The following is a 25445-nucleotide window of genomic DNA, read 5'->3' on the forward strand; positions in this document are numbered from 1 at the left end:
AGTCGTAACTACTAACTTAGCCTCTTTTCTAGCTAACTTGTATTCCTCCCTATTTACCCATTTATCCTCTTCATCCTTACTCTTCACCATCTTAGCATACCAGCCCAACCCCTCAAGACACCCAACACCTCTCTAGCAGTCTCTTTGATACACCTAACCGCCCTATCTCACATACCATCCACATTCCTCTACACTCCCACACCCCCATCTCCACCACCTTCTCCCCTATCTCTAGGGCGCTCACCGGCGTCGAGCCACCCCACTTTATTATAAGATAGTAATCAAACCTTTTAATACAGATTGTGGGATAAAAGAGTCCGAACATTAGAGTAATATCTTACACCAAACATGAGACAGAATTAATCGCAAATTTATCCAAAGATTATTGTTCTTATCCCACATACCAAACGATCCCTTAACTTAGAAACTTAGTAGTAGTTGTTGCCTGACTAACATGGAACAAAATACATATCTGAAACATAGCATTCAAAATTAATAAACCATAAGCTTGCCTGACTTACATGAAACAAAATACATATCGAAACTCAACATTCAAAATTAATAAACCAAGGAACTTTAGTTCAAAACTTTCTAAAGAGCTCATATGCAAGATCTTAAGGCTGACAGAAAAATTCAAAACTAGGTAAGCAATTTAGATGATTCCAATCTTGTTGGCCACATCCAAAGCATCATAGTCGGGTGTCAACCTCACATAAGCCTTCTTTGTCCCATCGGGCCTGGACAAAGACAAAGAGAAGTAGCTTAGCAAAGAAAGGCAGAAGTTACTGAAAGTATACACACAGGATATACTAGAAGAAACGGTCAAACTTAAAAATTCACAAGCAATCTGCAGCTAATTTTTCTGTCAGGGAATAATTAAATACAGCTTTGAAAGAAAAATGATTTAACCCGCAAAGTGTCTAAGTGGTCTAACTGGCCAGTGGCTCAAAACACATTATACTATTCTATCGTAAATAGAGGCAATTGTTAGCATGCTAATTCGATTCCTATGGCATGTCAAATGAACCACAATCAATCATGCCAATAGTTTTACCCGATTTGGATTAATATAGAGACATTAGAAAATAACAACTATACCATTGAATTGCCACCAGGCTAGGATTTCATGCAGCTGGATCAACATTTGGTATAATTTCAAGTGATACATCAGTAAGCAAAACAAGGTAAAAAAAGAAATATAATGATCTTTATAGAAAGTCAGTAACAGAACAAGCTTTAAACGAACAAAGCATAGTAAAAATATATAAAGGCGAAAAAATGCAGAATATTACCTGATCAAGGTATTGACTTTCTTTATCTGGATATCATACATTTTCTTCACCGCATCTTTTATCTTCTTCTTGTCAGAATGGATATCAACAATGAAAACAAGGGTATTGTTGTCCTCGATCTTCTTCATTGCAGACTCAGTAGTAAGAGGATGTTTTAGAATCTGGTACTGATCAAGCCTGTTCCTTCCAGGTGCACTAATGCGAGGGTACTTGGGATTCCTATCCTTCTTCAATGTCTTAGGTCTATGGAAAGTAACTTTTGTCCTTATCTTATTTGACTTCTTCTTAAAGGTTGATCCTGACTTAACAGCCTTGGAAACCTTGACAGCCTGAGCTTTGGGATCATTTTTTTTGGTCAAATCCGCTGCAAATGAAATTTCAGAATTACTTTAACAGAATCAAGTTACAGGATCTATGCCAGTACAATAACAGCACAAAATAAATCCAACATCCAATTTTCAAACTAACAAGTCGAAAACTTTTTCCTCGTGTAATTAGGAGCATGTCCAGGTTATAACTAAGTCGAAAAAAGTCTCTAAAAACAAGTAAATCAACGATGTTGCAAAAATTACTCTACTGCAACAACCTTTTCTGGTAACCTATTCAATAGTACTTCTTAAAAACTATTAAAGCTCCGCGGTCTAAATTATACAACTATCTGGTGAAATTAACATAAAAACATCAGTGACATGAGCCTCTATTCCCAAAAATCACTCCAAAAAAACCACTACTGTCTATGTCCCATGGCCTTCACAATTTATAAAGTTTCTCAAAGTTCCCAAGTCCTAGGTAATAGTTATCCCCCCCCCCCCCCCCCCCAACAAAATCAAATGACTGGGAGATTCAAAGAGGGCACGGAGATGGGAAAAGGGACTTCAAAGTTAATGCAGTGTACAGAAAGTTGAATCAATCAAAATCAGCAGTTGCACAATTGGCCTGGAAACACATTTGGAAAGCCAAAATACCACACAAAGTGGCCTGCTTTGTATGATTGTTGGCCAAGAAAGCTGTTCTAACACAGGATAATCTGATGATGAGGGGGTTTCAATTATGTTCTAGATGTTTCTTTTGTGGGGATACTACAGAGACTGTTAATCATCTCTTCATCCACTATAAAGTCACAGGTCAATTAAGGAGATTATTCCTAAATAACAAAAATATATCATGGTCTATGCCAGGTAATATCATAGATGCACTACACAGCTGGGAGGAAGCAAGAGTACGGGCTAAGAATAGAAACAAGTGGAATAGTACCTGCAAGCATATGGTGGACAATATTTTGAGAATACAGAGAATAGTATTCAGCAAGTCAAACTAAATTCTATTTTTACGTTGTGTTTTTGGTGTAACCAGATAATACTCTAATGACGCTGTCTCTATCATTGATATTTTAGACTCATTATAGGGAAGGGACAGTAGATTGTAGAGTATAATTGTAAATATGGTCCCAGTACATATATGTACTGTTTTTACTTACAGAGTTCGTTGCTTGGACTCTTCAAAAATGTCAACGGGTGTGTGTCCGGATACTCCTAAAGCCCGGGCAACTTAGCTTACAGCAGTAGACACCGTTACCAATTTCAAAAAATCAACCGTCGTATCCGAACCTCAAGAAAACCACAGCACCCTCCCTCAATGACTTGAGCCACTATCCCAAAAACAACTAAGTAAAACACCCTGGTAAATAACTCTCCAAAAACAACTAAATAACTCCCCGATAAAAAAAACAAACAGTAACATATCTTCTGTCATTGAAAAAAACTAAGTAAAACACCAAATGGTATACAATAATTTTCACATTTATAACAAGAAAAGAAAATTGATATATAAAACTATACCTTTAGCTGGAGCCATAGCTGAATACGGTCACCAAAACTCAACACGAAGAAGCCACTAAGTTCGGTGGTTTAGGGTTTTGGCGATGACGAGATAGTCATATATTTGTACATGGGGCTGAGTTTTGTTACTTAGGCCCATTATGTTAGAGGCCCAAATATGAAATCAGCCCACTATTAAATTCCTGGAAGCCCAATTAAAGTGAATTTGGGATCTAAAGATGATTTTAGTGTAAAAATGAAATGGCTAATTTTCGGGTGTGCTATGAGTTTTGTATAAACAACATAAATCCCCTAGTTAATGAAATTAATTACATAAAATTCCTTCAAGTTTTCTCTCTCTCGATTTTTACAAATATACTCATACATTCGGCCGTCCATCAAAAATAGGTCAAATGTATGATAAAACAGTTAATCCTATATTTAAAGTAAGATAAATCATAAATTATTTTACTGTTCCTTAATTAACGACAATAATTAGCTAACATTAATCAGTGTATGAATAAAAATAGCAACTGAAATTTCAATTTCAAAAATTTTCTTAAACATCACAGTATTTTGTTTTTTGGGATTGACGATCTGGAAAACCAAAAAAAAAAAAATCTTCTACATTCATTCTTTAATTCTACTAAAATCAATATGAATATCCCCATATTGTTGCGACATTTTGGTATTTGGGAGTCAAAAATTAGTTATCAATCATACAAAAGTGACACAATTATTGTTTCGGAAAGTATAACTTTCTTGAAATTGATTGCTACGATCTCCATGGAATTGGATCTCGATGAAGTACTAAAAAAATTGAAGTGAAATGTATCGTTGAAGGTAATTCTTCTCCAATTGTCATAAGGAATGACAATGGAGTGAGGATGACAATGGAGTGAGGGTTTATGTTGAGTTGAAGAAATAATTTTTTGGATTGGCTAATTTTCCACCGTGTATTTCCGTTTTTGACAAATCGAATAACGAAATCGAGTTTGATAGATAAACTGGTGTTGTATTTTGTATTGAAGGTAGTGAATATGATTCGGTTGCGTTAAAGGTCGTTGAAACGCATAATCAGTATGCTCTATATGTTCCTGAAACTGAAGTGAAAAACTTCATTACTGATTGCAAGAACACTGAAATAAAGGTAAATCAACTTTATAAGGATAAGCATACTCTGGTTGCAGTAATGGCTAGATATGCAATAGTTAATGGCTTCAACATCAAAGAGAAACGATCCCACAAACAAAGGTATGATATAAAAGTGACATCTTTATTTGTTGATGTTATAATGTATGGTAATATGGTATTAGATGTTTTGAACAAGTTTATGTTTTCAAGTTGTCTTCTGTTTAGTTGAATCATAAAATTACGAATGTATAATATCTGTTTATACATTCGAGCCAATGTATAATGAAATTGTGATAGTCCTAAAATTTGCATTTTGTACTGAAATTATGATTTTTAAAACTTTTGTATAATAGATTGACTTGGTGTTAAAAAATCGATGCAGCTATGTACTGGATTGTCGTAACAAAGATTGCAAGTAGGTCTTGAAGGCGTCTAGTATGAATCAATCGGAAGCATTTTTGATAAAAATATTTTGTTGATGATGAAGAAGTTGTGTCGTCCAAATATAGAAGATCGCCTGGTAGGCCAAAGAAAGGAAGGCATTTGAAATCAAGTGAATCACTTTCTTCAAGTTCGAATTGTTGCGGTAAATGCGGACGAGCCGATCACAATTGGAGGACATGCGATTTCTTTCCGAAGGAATCATGAAGAAGATAATATGTTTTTCTATATGTTGATGCTTTGTTTGATTTTATTTGTATAAACATTTTTATTAGTTTTTGTTGGAAACCTGGAGCAACTTGTATTTATGTTTTTAATTGTTATTTGATGTTCACTTCGCAATCAATGTGTAATATTATTATAAAAATTTTATACATTTTTCATAGATCATATTTCGTTACCATATAATTTACAATTATAACACAAAAGTTGGCGACTATTACAGCAAATACTTGTTGAAACGTAATGTGTATTACACAGTTATACATTAACATTTCATATATAAGTAATGTATGATATACTATTATACTTTAATAACATGTATGATGTTAGACCGACAACAATGACTTTTAACTGAGTACATATTTTTTTTTTGCTTAAACAACATAATAAATGGCAGACTCCTGTAACATAATTTGTGAAAATTTAAGTTGCCTTTTTCATTTTGTTTTATGTGTATGATTATTGATAATACTTTAATCTTAATTTATGATAAGTTCACAACGTATGGTAGTGTATGATATAGTATTATACTTTTTAAATATGTGTGATGTAAAATTTTTTTTCTTAATTTTCTATTGAGACATAAACGTTTAAAAACATGTATGATGTATGTAATGTATTATCTGTTAGTTCAATGCATTATTAACTTCTAACAGAATTTACGTACTGATAAAAATACAATGTGTTAATATACAATACAGATTAATTTGCAATTTATTTTTATACGTTATAAAAAAATGAAAGGGAAACTCAATAACTACCAAACTATGCTAGTAACATTACAGTATAGTGTAAGTAATTGCAAAATATTTTTTCAAAAGATGAAGACATCCATAAATTGTAAATTAACATCCAGAAAGTAACATTGTAACCGTTTAACATCAACTACAAAACTAAGAATTAGTTGTTTCAATACCGACTATTATAAAACAATGCTACTCTAAAGTAACAATTGCATTTTCATCAACTATTTGGAGAACAATATTCCTTGGCCGAGGAGGATCGCCATTATCACCCGTGTACCCTTCGGTTGCCTTTATCACTCCATAATGCCACAATAATAAAACATAGTGTGCATATTGACTTCCAGCATCAAAATCACATGAATGCACTTGCTGCCCTTCACTTAATATTTCTGCATAGGCAGACACAAAGACGTCATAGTCCCTAATTTAAAAAAAAAAATAATGAAGTAACAATACATTCAATAATTATAACATCGTTATACATGTAAAAAGAAAATAATCTAACAACAGATACATTTGTATGAGGGTAACTTATACAGATATGGGGGTAACTTATCAAACCCTAAATAAACATCAGTTACACCTGTATGAAGTTAACTTATACATCTAACAATTTAATTCAAATCCTAATTAAACAACAGTTACACATGTATGAGGGTTACTTATATATCTAACAATTTATATCAGATCCTAAATAAATAACAATTACACATGTATGAGGGTATCTTATACATCTCAGAATTAAAATCAGAACCTAATTCAACAACAGTTAGAAATGTATGAGGGTAACTTATACATTTAAGAAATAAACTGTTTTAATGTATAATGTCATAATACAGATTTTCAAATTAAAATATGTATGACCTATAATCTTGTTTGAATGTATAATGTCACCTTATATAATATTAATACTTTATAACTGTTTGAATTTTCAGAACTGTCAATGTACAACATATTGAAATATATTTCAGAATACCTATATTATACATTAGTGGGACAAAATAACTTCTGATCGATTTGAACGTCAGTTATAAGTATACATAAGATAAATATGTATAATAGGGATCATACATAACGAGAAAATCAGAAACAACACATAGTAGTTATATATATTTATAAGGTGATTAAACTATAGTCTAACATATCTAATTATAGATAACCTAAATATGTAGAAGGATATTCATACATATATATGCACAATAAGCAATACGAAACAATTATCGTTCCAATAAAAACGACAAGTCAGATCTTTGACAAAATGCCCAGTTTCAAAGATTTGACTTGAACTGTACAGAAGAGAATGAAAAGTTAATCAAAGATCTGATTTAAACTATAAAAACAGGAAAATGGTTTTGTAGTTGAAGTTAATCAAACGGGAAGATATGTAATAGCAACTATAACACAAGAAATTCAACGATCTGACTTGAACTATACCAAAAAAAACGAAATAAACTAACAATCAAACTGGCATGGGATTGCAAAAGAAGTTAATTTCATAGAAACCAACAAACCACCAAACAAGAATTGAAAATTATCCTGATTTGGTCAAGTTGAAACAAAAAAATTCAAAAATTAATGAAGAAAATCAAAAACTTCAATTAATGCTTCAAAACTTACAAATTGATAACCTCTAAGTACACGTTGCTTGATTTTTGACGTAAAAAATGGGTTTCAATTATGGAGAAAAAAATGAATTTGTGATGAAAGAAAAATACGCAACACACAAGTAGCGTGTTTTTGGATGTATAATGGGTTGGAGAGAGAAAGTAAAAAAATAAGAAATTTAAGTAATTACTTTGAGATTTATATAATTACTTTACCAAATTGAGATTTAATGTAATTAGGCAAAGTTTCCTTATATATATATATGTAAATTTTAGATGAGTTTTCAGCCGCGATTAAAAATGTAATAGGAAAAGGACAAATCACAAAAATATATAATTTAAGAGTCAATATTACAATAGCTATCAATAGTTTCTAATTTTCAGAATATAACAAGAATATAACAATAAAAAACTGACAAAACTTATCGAATAAGGTAAAAGGAAAAAATACAGTTAAAAATATCAAAATTGGGTAAAGAATAATTGATATTCTTTCCTATAATTTCTCATAATATGTTTTTGAATTCCATAGTTAGTTCACTTCTTTTCCGATTCGACATCTCTTCTTTTTTTTCTCTTATTAGGCGGCGACAGCCCGTGGAGCACGAGCCCAACACTGAAAGATTTTGTGAGTTTGTGCACACATATATAAGATAGATATAGCTATTATATATATTGCTAACCAGAGTTTATATTAGTTGCAGCTGCATTGTTTACATCAGATATTGTTTACATCAGATATTTACATCCTGTACTAAATTTTTACTAAACATTTTATGCTATTTACATAATGTTGTGCTCTGGCTTCTTGTATTATGAGTCAGTACTTGACAAAAAGTACCTGTGGCAGATTGAAATTAAAATAAATTTTTAGACTGTAGCATAAAATAGTGATATTCCATTAGTAATGAAAAAAGCAAAGCAAACTCGGATAGTATATAAAGGATATCAAATTTGAATAAACAGTGAAATCAAAGGAACTCATATGGCACTCTTTTAAATAGAGGAGAAGGTATAATGCGTAGATAGAATTTATAAAAAAATTTAGATGTATAGCTTGACAATGTAGCAATAATTTTATGTAGTACCTGATGTATGTTATTCAAAAAGCAGACAGCCGAAGTATCTAGCATCAACGTTTGCAGCAGTTGAGTAGACAAAAGAGTAGTATCAATCATATTTCAAAAGATGATACATATATCACTGATAATAGAAGAAACGAGTGATACAAAGTGTGATGCATATGTAATGTTATTTATTCAGCATAGTCATACAAGGTACTAAACAGGATTGGACAAATATCTCTCACATAAGAGAAAAGTGAGTCAATTCCCTAAATGGGTATGAAATATAAATGGTTCCCCCTAAGGCTTCTTGTTAAACTTTACTGTTAACCATGTAATTCCATGGAACAAGGTACTATGGGTTTTCTTCACTTGTTCTCCAAACACCGAAATGAACAAGGACAAATACAGTACACTCAGTAAACCATTGAAAATAGCACAAGTCAACTATAAACGTGAGAATCTCAAAAGGCAAGAAGGAACATTTGTGTATTTTAAGGATGTCTTGGTTAACAAACTGAATAGGAAGAACAACAGGAGTATAACATCAAAACAAATCATCAATGCATGATTAATACTAGAAGACGGTTGTTCCATGGACACCCAATCAGGAAAATGAAATAAGAAAATGCGGAAAAGGAACCTCAAAAGTATTACAACCTCTGTTTAAGAAACAAGACAACTATGTATTAAATGTTATGTTCTAACTGCTAACTATGTTTCAATAGATTCATCTTAGTAAGATATGAGTGTTCTACTTGTTTCTCTTGTTTTAAGTATTTCATTTGTTATCAAAGAAATATCAATATTAATTTAACATACTTCTCCCAGTTATACTATTACAAGCATCAAAACTGTAGAATTCACACCTATTATTATTGTTACTATGAATATTGTTAATGTTGAAGAGAATTTTAAGATGTATTATAATTTTTCTGTGATTAATACTTAATATTAAAATAGAAAAATTTCTTACAAAATAGGTGTCTATGCTATGCAGACAACTTCTAATAAAACATCACAAGTATCTCGAAATTCAGAATATCAAACCATATCCTTGTTAATGGAAAACGTCAGATTCTAAAATGAACATCCCAGCCTTCTTGGTTCTCTTAGCCTGCAGATAAAATAGCCTGTTTCACATTAGAACAAGCTGCAAGTTTTAGTCAAGTTCAGATGTTCATAATGCTATATGTATCATCTCATCTCATTCGGACTAGAGTCTTTATTTTAAAGTAGACTAAACAAATTCATTTTCTCACAACCTCCATATAAATATGAGAAACTGGAACCTCGTCAACAAGAAGACCAAGTACCCCTACAATTCAATCCATCCACTTATCTGTTGTATCCTAATACTATGTGAGACAAATGAACATTAAAATAAATCTCGTTTATTGAAAAAATATTCACATCTCATGGTGTAATGATAGCATTCATTTTAAAAAGATCAAGATGATTATCCAACAATAAAGAGATGTAGAAAATATTTTAAGCTAGAATCAGTGCAAAAGGTTATATAGATGAATGAAATATTAAGTCGTAACTTATTAAAGCATGTGAGCGGAGCAAAATTTGATTTGCATAAATTTAGATTATCTTTCTTCATTAGTCGGTGCTCAAGAAATTAAAGCATTTTGAGGTGCTGAAACCTCATAATACCTGAAGCAAAAGGAAATAAGTTAATCAACATATAAATTTAGTTTTTGTGATCCACTAAATAGAAGTTTGATAACTCGTCTAATCTTTATATCCTATTGGAAAGAGACTACAAAAAAATAAAATAACCACCCACCTTGCATTCAAATGGAGTGTGAACCTATTCCTGGCACCAGAATAGTTTCATCTTTTTACCACATTCTTTATCCACTTTGAAAAAGCTAATCATTTACAACAGCTTGGGAATGCTTAACTATGTTTCAAACAGAAAAGAAGAATTGGAGAGAGGAGTACAAGTGAAGGGCCGAGAAAATACCTATCCAAGTTAGCTCTTTTGGCCCTTAAAGGACTAACTGGAGAAAATATATCTCTTTAACCCTTCCACTTATTCCAAAGAAGGGGAGGTAAATGGTAAATCTTCCATTGGGAGGGACATAAACTAAGAAATTTCTCTATCCTTTACCCCATTTGTACCCTTACAAAATTAAACACCATACTAAAAGTTCACATCTAGCAGACTAATGATTAAAAAGTCACACAGACAAACATTTCTGTAACTTTTGAAGTCACCCAATTGACTAAATTTTGGCCACAAATAAATCTATCACTGGTACACAAAAACTAAACACTGACAATTAGATGTTAGTCATATTACTGAACATAATTTATTGAAAAGGTGAAAGACATGTGAATGAGATACGTTTCAGTCTTTCTTTGTCATAATGTTTGAGTTTGCGTTTACTATTGTCTGAAGTAGCTGTTCCAGCTATCGACATTGGTGGATTGTTAGCGATGTCTTTGTCAATGATTGACATGATGAACAATTTCGCTGAACATGACTGATTGGAAGAGAGCTGATGTAAGTAAACATAGCACAATGGAGTCGTCCTCCATGTGAACTTCAGCTTTATGGATATTGTTTCGGATTGCCACTCTATAAACAACTTCTTAATAATCTGTGGCATCACTATGCTACAGATGTTTAATAACAAATTCCATCATTGTCTACATACTATAAATTCCTGCATAGTCTACCTACTCTACAAAGGGGAAAATTCTTTAGAATTACTCGCACCGCATAACCTAATGAACTATATGAGTGAGGGCCTGAACAATAAGCAACTACTCCCCAATAAAGTTAAACATTTCCTTCCCTGAAACCTTGGCTAGACAGTTGGAATTACATTCAGAATGAATGCAGCATCTACAAAGGACCACTTCCCTGGCTAACGAACCTTGTCGAACATATAAGACTAAACTTTACACCACTATTCCTTTCCTCACATTACAAGACACAAATAATTCACTTGACTAACTGAACTACAATAACTCTCTGATTTATGGCCTTTCGAGGTCTGTTTTGTAGCTTTCATAGGACACCTGATTATTTTGATTTTTACATGTAAAATAAGTGACTACTGCCTAATAGAATTCAATATTTCCTTCCCTGGAACCTTATCTACACAGTTTCAATTACACTCAATGGACCATTTCCCTAGCTAACTTTACACCGCTAAGACATAAATAATTCACTCCACTAACTGAAACTACAGTAATTTCATCTGATTTATCGTCTTTTAAGGTCTGTGTTGTTAGTTTCTGTTCGAAACCAGATCATTTCTGTCCTAATATGAACAACAATAACTACTACCCAATAAAATTCAACATTCATCCCCTGGAAACTTAGCTAATCAATTCGAATTACATTCAAACGACCACTTCTCATGCTAACCTTACACCACTATCCCTTTGCCTCATATTACAAGCAAAAAATAATCCATTCAACTAATTAAAACTACAATAATTTTCCTTCCGATAATTTGATAGAATATGTAAATCACTTTGGTTCAGGGAAATTTGAAATATTAAAATATTTAATACGAAAATCTATCAGAATAGTCTTTCTATTTCTAGGTTTGCTTACAGCATAGTCTTATCCTAAATTCCACTTGAGAATAATTCTAAAAATGCTGATTTGTCCCAAACCTGAAGCAAACTATAAAGTATTCACATAAAGCTTATCTACCGAAGAAACTCTATTCCTATGCATTTCACAAAGCTTAATCAACTAAAGTTATTCACAACAGTGGAAGAATGAAATTGACGAACATACAGAATTGATCCACGGTTCGAAGAGTTAAAAGAGGGCGAACTAATGAGTTGATGCTACTGCGACAGACATATATGTAGCAGTCCAAAATAAATTTTGGCTTAATTTCACAATACAAGTTAAAATAATTTCAAAACAGAGGGTGACAAGCTGAGAAAGAGAAACAACGAAGCATAAAATTAACAAATCCAGAAAGATTTTTCTTTACATATAATTAAGTTTGCCTTTTTTGCTGAAATAAATCAAAAATAAGATCTTTACATGACTTTTGAAAATGAAGATGGCACAATTGGAATCCAAAAATATCAAATAAGCAAATCAAAATTTAAGATGGAGAGATCAAAAATACGGAATAACCTAAACAAAATTAAAGGTACAGAGATTCAGATTTGAAAAATATAAATCAAAATTGTACAAGATAAAAAGAAAAGCATGAAATTTCTATGCAAGAAGAGATATTTAATCTTATTACAACACAACAATTTATTTTTTTGGATAGTAAATCTTATTATTCGGAATTTAGTTTCTAACAAAGAACGAAAAGCCTCAAATTCAGTTCATAACCACTAACAAAGAATCAAAAAAGTCCAAAATCAAAAAGACCCAAATTGAGTTCATAACCACTAACAAAGAACCAAAAAGTCTTAAATTGAGCTCATAACCAAAAAAAAAAAAAACTCCAAATGAATTCTCAAATTGGAGCAAGAAGCAATATTAAACATAAAAAAGAAACTCTAAATTAAACTATAATATGAAAGAGAACAATCAAGAATCGACCAGAGAGAAAGAGCTGAGAGGGAAATAGAGCTTTATTAACATAGAGATATACAGAGAAAGACATGCAAGACCAAAGTATTCTTTTGTGTTTTAGAAAGGTGCTGGAGGGTTCTTTTTTTGACACGCAAGAAGAAAAAAGGTGAATTGTGCTTTTTGTGACACACACACATAATCAATTATATTGAAAAAATGAAAACGCCTTTAGTGCTTAAACAGGCATGTTGAAACATAGCATTTTCTAATATACAGTACTTCTTCCGTCTTAAATTATTTATCATTTTTTTTTAATTTATCTCAAAATAAATAACGTTTTTTTTTATTTGGCAATTTTTTAAAAGCATAATTATCCTTTTTACCTTTATTGGTCTCACTTAATTAAAAAAAATTGTTAATACATTTTTTATAAAAGATAATTTAATAAACTTTACCAAGCCTTTTCTTATTTCTTAAAATCCGTACCCAATTAAATAACCACACATAAAAATAAAATAATACGGATGGAATAATAATTTTCCATTTTGAAATGCCAACACACTCATGTTAGGTGTTGTATCATGATACCACATTAAGGTGATTCCCACTTTCTCTTCAAAATCATTCTAATGAATTAAATAAGATAGAAAACCGATATCTTGTCAGGAACAATTTATAATTATTTCAGACTCTAATCGCTAAACTCCTTGAATAATCATATTGTTTCTGAAAATAATATAGAAACTTATATGTGAAAAGGTTAAATAACTATCTCTTATAAACATGGTATGAAAATAATGTAAAAATTGATACTCTGTAAAGGTTATTTAACTATTTCTTAAAAATATGGTACAAAATTGGTGTAGAAATTGCTGTCTTATAGAGGTTATTTAATTACCTCCTAGAAATATGGTATAAAAATGATATAGAAACTGGTGCTGCTATAAACATGATATGAAATTGATATAAAAGTTGATGTCCTGTAAAGATATACATCCTAAAATTATGATATAAACATGATATAGAAATTGATGTTCAATAAAAATTATTCCCAAAGAACTTATATATATAATATCCATAAACATTTAAATCTGAAAAAAAATACTTGATTTTTGGCTATTGCTTTGAGTAAAGCATTTAGCCTAATGGATTGATGTAGTAGCAGTACAATGAGATAAATGTTATTTTCCACAATATGGGTACGTAAAATCTGTATAATAGAATAATAACTTCAACTCGAGTTCAAGTATGAACAAGAACACAACGAAGTTGAACAAATACCTTCAACACAAGATCAAAATGATCTTTACAAGAGGTGTATTTTATATTTTTGAAATATAGATGAAACAAAAATTGTTAAGGCCACGTCGTCCGAATTCACGGACTTTCCTTAAGGAATAATTCCTCTCGTTGTACCCTAGGTTATGGAATCTTCCTCCCAGGATAAAATGGCCTTCAATCCGACTATAGCGGTACCTCAAATAGGCGGATTCTTCGAACACACTCATGGTTTGAATGATCACACTTAGAGTATTTTTAAGAAGTATTTTTAAGAAGAAGAAGAAGCTTGTAATTTTGAAAAAAATTTCTGTACTTTCTTTTTTTTACCTGTGGATGAAAATCAGGTTATTTATAACCACAAGATGCCCCTTTGAAAGGTGGCATTGGTTCAATTTAGAGGAGTGTGTCTTTTCCTGAAAATACATGTCTGTTTACTTAAACCATTGCAGTAATTTTCTGAAACAGTACACTATTTCGTAAAACATTGTATCAGTTCGAAACAGTGTTGCAGTAGTTCGTGAAGCAGTGCACTGTTCACGCGAAACAGTCACTATTCACGCGTCAGTTCGTGAAGCAGTGCACTGTTCACGCAAAACAGTGCTACTGTTCACGTAACAGTGCTACTGTTCGCGCGAAACAGTCACCGTTCATGCGTTCCTGCATGTTTTAACATTTCCATTCACACCCTTTCATTACTATAAACCCAACAATCCCCCACATGAATGGGGAATGGCTATTATTTTCGTAAAACTTTTACGGACAAGTATGTGATCATCAAGCAAAAACTGATTGCATCTGGATAAGTGGGTTTTCCTTTGAACTTTCTGTAATGAACATGCATTGGATACACTCGGTCAATCGGTAGATTTGATATCTTTGAACCGTCGAGCTTTAATGTACACCTAGATAACACATGTCACACAACTAGCCTTTTACCGTTTATGATTTTTACGGTTTTGTTCTTTTCAACCATGAACACGTCCCGATTTTCATGAGAGCTTAGAGAATAGGCCTTTACTAGCATTCTCTTTGAAGCTGCTTCCACTTCGCCCACACATAGGTGATTTCTAAACGTTCAATCCTATAGATTAAACTATTTGGTCAAATCTGCCAAATTTAGATAATCATTAAAAGATTTTTCGCCTTAAGTCTTATCCTTATTTACTATACATTATCTACATCATGAGAATGGATTGGGTAATTGACAATGTTGAACCTGTCAGACACAACTTTGTTTGATCTCCTTGAACCTAGCTCTTGGGATCTCCAGTCTGCTAGGTAGAGTTACCGCCATGCTGACTTGTCCTAGGCCTTAAACCCATTCCCTTGGATGTTCTCTAGATAGGCCTTTTGTAAGTGGATCCGATACATTATCTTTCGACTTTACATAGTCTACAGTGATAATTCCACTAGAGAGCAGTTCTCTAACGGTATTATGTCTTCGTCTTATATGACGAGATTTACCATTATACATCATGCTCCCTGCCCTACCTATTGCTGCTTGGCTATCACAGTGTATACATACTGGTGCCACTGGCTTGGGCCAATACGGAATATCTTTCAAGAAATTTTGGAGTCAGTCTGCTTCTTCACCGGCTTTATCTAATGCGATAAATTCAGATTCCATTGTAGAGCGAGCGATACAAGTCTGTTCGGATGATTTCCAAGAAACTGCTCCTCCACCGATAGTAAATACATATCCACTGGTGGATTTTACTTCATTCGATCCGGTGATCCAATTTGCATCACTATATCCTTCAAGCACCGCAGGATATTTATTATAATGCAAAGCATAATTTTGAGTGTATTTAAGATACCCCAAAACTCTTTTCATTGCTATCCAGTGAGTTTTGTTGGGATTACTCGTGTACCGACTCAATTTACTAATAACGCATGCAATGTCTGGTCGTGTACAGTTCATTATATACATTAAACATCCCAATACTCTTGCGTACTCCAATTGCGAGTCACTTTCACCTTTATTTTTCCAAAGTGCAAAGTTCGCATCCAAAGGAGTTTTAGCAATATCGAATTCCATATACTTGAACTTGTCAAGTACTTTTTCGATATAATGAGACTGTGACAATGTCAACCCTTATGAAGTTCGATGGATTCTTATACCTAAGATAACATCTGCAACTCCAAGGTCCTTCATATCAAACTTGCTCTCGAGCATTCGTTTTGTTGCATTTATGTTAGAAATGTCTCTACTGATGATCAACATGATCATCCACAAATAAACATACAATGACTTGCTGATTTGGAGTGTCTTTAATATAAACACATTTATCACATTCATTTATTTTGAATTCGTTTGCCAACATGGTTTGGTCAAACTTCGCCTGCCATTATTTTGGTGCTTGCTTTAGTCCATATAATGACTTGATAAGTGTACACACCTTGTTTTCCTTTCCTAGAACCACAAATCCCTCAGGTTGTTCCATGTATATTTCTTCCTCCAAATCTCCATTTAGGAATGCGGTTTTTACATTCATTTGATAAATTTGAAGATCATATACCGCCTCCAAGGCAATTAACATTCGAATCGAGGTTATCCTTATTACTGACGAGTATGTATCAAAGTAATCAAGGCATTCCTTTTGTTTGAAGCATTTTACTACAAGTCTTGCCTTGTATTTGTCAATAGTACCATTCGCCTTCATTTTTCTTTTGAAGATCCATTTAAAACTTAAAGGTTTATTTTCGGGAGAAAGGTCAACCAATTCTCATGTATGGTTGCTTAAGATTGAATCTATCTCACTATTGACTGTCTCTTTCCAGAAGGATGAGTCTGACGAAGACATCGCTTCTTTAAATGTTTGAGGCTCATTTTCTAAGAGAAATGTTATAAAATTAGATCCAAATGAAGTTGACGTTCTTTGACGTGTACTACATCTTGGATTTTCTTCATTATGTATATTCTCACTTGGTTCATCTCGAGGTCGTTTAGATCCTCCACTAGACTGTTCATGTCTAATTTTATACGGGTAAATGTTTTCAAAGAATTCAGCATTATCTGATTCAATTATCGTATTTTCATTTATTCCCGGATGTTCGAATTTATGAACCAAAAATCGACATGCTTTACTACTCTTAGCATATCCTATGAACACGCAGTCCACCGTTTTAGGTCCTATCTTAACCCTTTTAGATATAGGAACTTGAACCTTTGCTAGACACCCCCACACTTTGAAATATTTCAAGTTAGGTTTCCTTCCTTTCCATTTTTCGTAAGGAATTGATTGTATCTTACTATGGGGAACTCTGTTGAGTATACGATTGACCGTAAGAATAGCCTCCCCCCATAAGTTTTGTGGTAAACCAGAACTTATAAGTAAGGCACTCATCATTTCCTTCAAAGTTTGGTTTTTTCTTTCCGCAATTCCATTAGATTGAGGTGAATATGGAGCCGTAGTTTGATGGATTATTCCATTCTCTACACATATTTGCGCAAAGAGAGATTCATATTTTCCACCCCTATCACTTCTTATCATTTTGATCTTTTTGTCTAACTAATTTTCAACTTCAGTTTTATATTGCCTAAACGCATCTATTGCTTCATCCTTACTATTTAGCAAGTAGACATAACAATATCTAGTGCAATCGTCAATAAAAGTTATGAAATACTTTTTCCCACCACGAGATGGTGTTGACTTCATATCACAAATATCAGTGTGTATTAAGTCTAAGGGATTGGAATTTCTTTCAACGGACTTATAAGGATGCTTTGCATACTTCGATTCCACACACATTTGACACTTTGATTTATTGCACTCAAAGTTTGGCAAAACTTCTAAGTTAATTAGTTTTCGTAACGTTTTGTAATTTGCATGGCCTAAACATTCATGCCACAAATTATAAGACTCAAGCAAGTAAGAAGAATTTGAACTTTTATTCATTTCAACAGTCATTACATTCATCTTATAAAGGCTCTCCGTGAGATAGCCTTTTCCTACATACATTTCTCCTTTGCTAACTATAATTTTCCTAGAAACGGTTACACATTTGAATCCGTTCTTATCTAGGAGTGAAACAGAAATTAAGTTCCTATGTAACTCCGGAACATATAGCACATTGTTCAGTGTCAAGACCTTGCCGGAAGTCATCTTGAGGCAAATTTTTCCTGTTCCCTCCACCTAAGCAGTAGCGGAGTTGGGCATGTAAAGCATTTCTTTTACTTGAGTTAGAGCAAATGACGAGAACAACTCTTTGTTTGTGCAAACATGGTGTGTGGCACCAGAATTCATCCACCATTCGCGTGGATTCCCCACCAAGTTGCATTTTGTGAACATAGCACACAAACCATCATATTCTTTGTTGGACTCAATCATGTTCGCTTGGTCCTTTTTCTTGCCTTTCTTCGGGGCTCGACAATCTGTGGACTTGTGGCTAATTTTGCCACAATTGAAGAATTTTCCCTTGAATTTTTTCTTGGGTTGATTGCTTCCATGTTCGACTTTTTTTCTTTTCTTTGAGTTTTTTTGGCCATCTTCTACAATATGGGCTCCATTCATTGTAGAATTTTCCTTTGACCTTCTTTCGGCAGCTTTATTGTCCTATTCAATACGAAGTCGGACGATAAGATCTTCAACGGTCATCTCCTTGCGTTTATGCTTTAAGTAGTTTTTGAAGTCTTTCCACAAATGTGGTAGCTTCTCAACTATCGCTGCTACTTGGAAAACATCATTCACAATTAAACCTACAAAACAGTTTATGTGAGTATTAAGAACATTTTCAATTTGTTCAACTAAGGTATTTTTCAAAAATATACCTTCTGCTAGGAGAGAGAACAAATTTGTTGTCAATCATTTTGAAGTTCAGGAATCGTGCAACAAGGAATTTCTTAATTCCCGCATCTTCCGTTTTATATTTTCGTTCAAGTGCCCCCCACAGTTCTTTTGATGTCTTGGTTCCACTACAGACATTATAGAGGTCGTCTTGGAGACCACTCAGAATATAGTTACTGCAAAGGAAATCCGAATGTTTTCAAGCTTCTACAATAACGAAGCGGTCCTTGTCCGAGGTTCCCTCGGGCACCTCGGAAGCGTCTTCGCTAGTGAACCGTTGTAGACATAAAGTGGTGAGGTAAAAGAACATCTTTTATTGCCACCGCTTGAAGTCGATGCCAGAAAATTTTCTGGGCTTCTCCGTCGGTGCCATCGTTGGCGGAGCATTTGTGCGACTTGATGTGGCAATATTATTTACCCCCATAGATGTTGTCGCATCCATCATTTGACTTTCAATTGTCATTTTTCCTGTCAACACAACACAGAAAACTTAGTATTTTTCAGAATACTATTTATAAAGTTAAGTAACTTGAAACTCTTCTTCTTGTTTCTAGTTAATTAATTAGGGATGATATAGTAAATTGTCGTCGAAGTAGCTGAAGCAAATATGTAATAAATGTCTCTTTTATTTTATTTGTTAAATATAATTAATATTTTTAATATTTAAATAACATATAATAATTAATTAGAGATGATATAGTAAAATTACGGAGTGTTGATCCTTAAAAATTCTACGTTATTTATAATTCTATCATTTAATTAAAAGCTTTATTTGTTTGGTTGAAAAATTCTAAGTTAGACATATAATATTATATTCAGATTGATGAAATTTACATAACGATATTTTAAGTTGTTCAAACTTTTGTGACATTGATAGTCAATTATATTTTAAAAATAATTTAATTTCTTAATTATTTTGATTTATAATATATTTTTTTATTTTACTAATTAGAAGTGATATAGTAAAATTATTATTAAAAATACTTGTGATTTTTTTTAAGTGACTTCATATAAGACGTCATGTTGATTTAAAATATCAAAAATTAATTTATCATTTTACGTTTATTTTACCCTTTTATTAAATATTATTAATTTTTTAATACTTAAATGACTTATAATAATTAAATATGGATAATTTAGTAAAATTATGATTGAAGTAGTTGAAACCGTCATGTCATAAATATCTATTTTAGTTTTTTATTAAATATTATTAATTTTTAATAAGTAAAAGACTTATAATAATTACTTAGGGGTAATATAGTAAAATCACGATTGAAAAAACTGAGGCAGGCATGTCGAACATGAGCAGCCTGCTTCAGCTGCTTATTATGACTTCTTATATAGGATACTAATAATATAATTTTTTTAATGCTTAAATCATCATAATAAGTAATTAGGGATGATATAGTAAAATCATGATTGAAGCCGCGAAGCAAACATGTATTAAAAGTGATATAGCATAATAACTATAAAATATTACTTGTGAAAATAACCTAAATGAGTCTCATATAAGACGTCAAACAAAGTTAAAATATCAAGAGTTAATTTATTATTTTATGTCGATTTTATTTTTTTATTAAATATTATTAATTTTATAATTCTTAGATGACTTATAATAATTAATTAGGGGTGATATGATAAAATTACGGTTGAAGCAGCTGAAACAGATATGTTAGAAATGTTTATTTCACTTATTTGTATTAAATATTATTAATTTTCTAATACGTAAATAATTTATAATAATTAATTAAGGGTGATACAGTAAAAACACAATTGTAGCAGCTGAAGCAAGTATGTCGACCTGCTAGCATGAAACTCCCTCTTTACGATCGTGCTACGCATGGCCCAATATTGATCATTGAAAATTTACATTATATATAATTCTATCATTTAATTAAAACCTTCATTTATTGGATTAATAAATTTCTAGTTAGACATATATTAGTATATTTAGATTAATGAAATTTGTACAAGAATATCTTAACTTTTTACATAGTAATTATGGAATATATAATAAAACATTTTAAGTTAATTAACTCTTGTAATTTAGATACCTTTTATGTAATTTTCAAATAAAACATGATACTCTTTTTGTCTTAACTTTTGTGGCATTGATAATCAATTATATTTTAAAAATAATTTAATTTTTTAATTATTGAGATTTATAATAACTTTTTTTCTATTCCAATTTAAGTGACATTAATATAATTTCGAGAGTCAACCAAATATTTTACATTCTTTAAATTTTTTAAGTTGTTAATTATTGTAATTAATAATTTTTTTTTACGTATTTTCTGCTATATATAACGGATTAATTATTTTTTAGATGTTTTATGTTATTAAATGTTGTAATTTGTTATGTATTTTTCTTGAATATATATCCGATTAATTATTTTTTTTAGATATTTTAAATTATTAACTATTGTAATTTATAATATTTTTTATGTAATTTTTAAATAATATATGTTATTCTCCTTGTCCAAACTTTTGTGGCATTGATAGTCAATTATGTTTTTAAAATAATTTATTTTTTTAATTATTGTGCTTTATAATTTTTTTTCTATTTTAATTTAATTAGAACAATGTTTAAATGACCATAATAATTAATTAGGGATTATAGAGTACAAACATGTTTTAAATGACTTATAATAACTAATTAGAAGTAATATAGCAAAATTATTATAAAAAATATTTGTTAAAATAATTAAGTAGACTTCATATAAGACGTCAAGTTAATTTAGTATTAAATATTATCAATTTTTTAATACTTAAATGACTTATAATAATTAATTAGGGATGATATAGCAAAATTATCGTTGAAGTAGCTGAAGCAGACATGTAATAAATGTCTCTTTTATTTATTTGTTAAATATAATTAATATTTTTAATACGTAAATGACATATAATAATTAATTAGAGATGATATAGTAAAATTAAGGAGCAAGCACGCTAAATAACGACAAGCAGGGATCTCGACGAAAATTATCATTGAAGTAGCTGAAGCAAACATATAATAAATATCTCTTTTATTTTATTTATTAAATATAATTAATATTTTTAATATATAAATAATATATAATAATTAATTAAAAATAATATAATAAAATTATGGAACAAACACGTTCAACGATGTAATGTATGCTTCACCTGCCCGACCGTGACTTATTATATTGGAGAAAGAATACACCTGAGGAAATGAAGAGAAGATGTACTCGAGAGGAGCCAAATTCAATGAAACCGTTCTCATCTGTAAGATGCGGCCTTGTTTGACATGTGCCAGTTTATATGGCCACATATACTTCTTGGAGTCAAAATATTGTTACATGGTTGAGAAAATTTGACCATCTATTATTTTTTCTATTATAAACTTGGGCAAACTCGGAGTCCAAGTTTTGCAACTATAAGGATCCGTTTGGATAGATCGAAAAAAATAATTTTTAATTTTTTTTTAAAAGTATTGAATTTATTTTAAAAATAAGTAGTTATGTGTTTAGATAAAAGTATTGAAACTGAAAAAAAATGATTGATGTATTTGATAAATAAGTGTTTTTAAGTACTTTTTTTATATTACTTATGGGTGCCGTATTTATGTTATGTAATCTGCTTCTGTGCTTTACTATGTGTTTGTGTGGTATCTCGTGCCTTGAGCCGGGAGTCTATCGGAAACAGCCTTTCTACTTCATCAGAGGTAGAGGTATGGACTGCGTACATCTTACCCCCCCAGACCCCACTAGGTGGGAATACACTGGGTTTGTTGTTGTTGTTGTTGTTTATTGCTAAAATAATTCAAATTAAAATTAATATATATTTTAATATATATATTCAAGATATTTTCATGAATGACTATTAATTTGTGCGCTAAAAATCATTTTTTTAAGAGTTTAAGTGTTGAATATTTTAATGTGTTTGAAAAAGATAAATATATATTAAAATATTTTTTGTCTCTTCATGGTTACGTTAAAATTTCGTATCATTAAGGTGTAATTTGTGACGGCACTTCATTTTCTTATTAATATATATGCCGAGCTTATCAAATGAATCCATGTACTGAGTGATATTTAGTTAATGAATGCTGACACAGAAAAAGGTAAATTAAGCAAAATATCCATTTGAACATCCAAATTATCAGAAGTAGCACAACTAATTTCACATGCGGCAAGGTGTCTTTTTTCCCTCCCCACTACTTTGCTACAAAAGAGTATATTTGGAATAAAGGATAATTACAAGGGATATATATGTTATTTACATGGTCAATTTAAATTGGCTTATAAGCCAAAAAAAAAAAAAAAAGATTGGGAAAACTAATTTGTACTTTTTACTTTTGACTTTTAAGAGGTCAAAATTGACTTTTTAAAACAATTTTGAAAATGACCAAACACTTTCAAAAGCTAAAAGTAACCTAAAAGCCATTTTGATTCAAAATTAAGCTTATCCAAACATCCACTAAAAGAAGAGTTATTTGTTGAGAAATAAATCTAAATAATCATCTTTAGATGGTTAAATGTAAGATATAACAAAACTCTTTAGATTGCTACTTATAGCAATTTTTTGATAAAAAAGAGAAAAAATATTTTTTGTTTAATAAAACAACAAAATATAAATTATTAATAAGAAAAAAAAATTTAAACCCAGAAGAAATAACAATTATAATCATGATATCAATCATTCTTTTTTTTTCTATTTGAAACAATTTTCTCTTTTTTTAACCATACCGTTTTTTCCTTCTTAAATATTAGTCATACGTTTTTTTCCCAATCTTCATTAACAAACATACTAATTTTTTTCTTCATTACAATTTTATTTTAAATTGATTCGCCATTATTCTCTTCTTCTTCTAAAAAAATACAATTATAAGAATTTTATTTGAAACGAATTTCATATTAAGAGACACTGTAATTTACAGTAAATGGATGTTGGTAGTTTACATTCAATAATTGTAATGCATGGAAGAAGATGAGATGTGAGAATTGACATGTATTTAATTGTTATAGTCACCTAATTGTGTGATTTTTTTTTGTTCTCTGCGATATTCAAAATTTTTGTAAAAAAATACATTCGAAAAACGATAACAGAATATAATTTAAATTGTTTTCATACCTTAATTCATTAAGATAATATTATTCTTGTTAATTTGATTCTAATCAGTTATCATAGTATTTTTTTTCTTTATTTTTTGATGTGTATATTTTGTGAGTATTAAAAGATGTTGTAATTTTTAAATTTTATATCTTTATCAATTTTTGGGCATTGATTAGTCAATAATTCTGTATTATATTTACAGTTAGGCCTAAATATTTTTCTGTAGATGGATCATGTATGATGCAAATACCAAGTATAAAGGATTGGTAAATACAATAGCAAAACAACTCAAGATATTGACATTAACTCAATTCAAATTGAGATTAAGTTCTTAATAAGTGATAGATGTCCATCAATATTCATACATAATGATACATGAGTATGGTGTATCTAGATCAAAAAAGGATTGTTGCTGATTTCTTTGTTAGATATCAATTGTACATAACAACTAAAGATATATCAATGGATATCAAAGAAAATACTGAAAAACATTTCAGATATTGAAAGATATGTCAATGGATATTTCAGATATTGAAAGATATTTTTTGTTGATTTTACGAAAAAGACCTAAAATGCTCTTTAACTATTGAAAATGGTGCAAATATACCCTCCTTCCACCTCTAGGCTCTAAAATATTCTTCCATCCACCTATTTGACCCTATTTCACCCTTCTCCTTAACGAACAAATAATTAGGATTTTAACTTAACACCTGACAGTTTCTTATTGGTTGAATTTTTATTAATCAAAAAGCAAAAAAGAAAAATCAACTTATCATAAATCCAAAATCTTCCCCATTCATCGAACCCAAATCACTAAAAAATTGGTTGAGCTTGATATTTTCACCTATAATTTAATTTGCTTCAGAAATTGTTTCTTGTTAAGAAGTATAAATATGAACGAACTACAAATCATGCAACAAATATTGGAGAAGCAGATGATATAGCATCCAAGACAGACCCTTAGTAGCATAGAGGTAAATTGAAAAACGAGAGGAAAAAAAATTGTCTCAGCTAATAACAAACAACAAACAACCCAAGAAAGAAAAAAGTTTTTTTTTCTTTAAAAGAAACTGTGAGCACCACCATTAGTTTTAAAGTACAAGTACAAGAAACTATCACAGAGCAATATGATAATAAAAAAAAAAAACACCACAACTAATTTTGAAACACCATTTGTTTAACACTAACATGAATTATCTTCAGCTTCTTGTCTTAGTTGTAATAACAGCTTACATGTGAAATAACAAATCAATCTAATGTGGTGTTATTCTAGTGATTTCTGAAGCCAGCCAAATGGTTAGTAGAAATATCAAGTTCAATCAAATTTTTAGTGAATTGGGTCAGGCATATTTTAGTTATTTAGGTTAACTTGATTTTTTTTATTTTTGATTAATAAAAAATCAATCAATAAGAAACTGCCACATTTTATGTTAAAATCTTAATCATTGTCCGTTAAGGA

The 25445-nt window shown here is 30.9% G+C and overlaps 1 protein-coding gene and 1 long non-coding RNA gene across 2 annotated transcripts; both read right to left on the bottom strand.

Moving 5' to 3' along the window:
* Positions 1-349: 349 nt before the first annotated feature.
* On the bottom strand, positions 350-3282 carry LOC107843333 (60S ribosomal protein L23a). Its single transcript, XM_016687569.2, has 3 exons — positions 3131-3282; positions 1293-1656; positions 350-737 (listed from the first exon to the last, which is right to left on the bottom strand). Exons 1-3 carry the CDS (start codon positions 3144-3146, stop codon positions 653-655), a joined length of 465 nt encoding a protein of 154 aa, XP_016543055.1. The 5' UTR covers positions 3147-3282; the 3' UTR covers positions 350-652.
* A 4623-nt stretch (positions 3283-7905) lies between these two features.
* Positions 7906-12870, bottom strand: LOC124888147. The gene is made up of 2 exons (XR_007046194.1): positions 8345-12870; positions 7906-8097 (listed from the first exon to the last, which is right to left on the bottom strand). It is a non-coding gene; the product is annotated as an uncharacterized LOC124888147 (long non-coding RNA).
* Between the last annotated feature and the right edge of the window lie 12575 nt (positions 12871-25445).

This window comes from Capsicum annuum, chromosome 10 (assembly GCF_002878395.1).
Source record: "Capsicum annuum cultivar UCD-10X-F1 chromosome 10, UCD10Xv1.1, whole genome shotgun sequence".
In the NCBI taxonomy this organism is placed as follows: domain Eukaryota; kingdom Viridiplantae; phylum Streptophyta; class Magnoliopsida; order Solanales; family Solanaceae; genus Capsicum; species Capsicum annuum.

Bases quoted from the DNA above. Each gene is read 5' to 3' on its own strand.
- LOC107843333 (XM_016687569.2), bottom strand. The intron at 738-1,292 runs GTAATATTCTGC...GTCTTTGTCCAG, and splicing joins AAAGTCAATACCTTGATCAG to GCCCGATGGGACAAAGAAGG.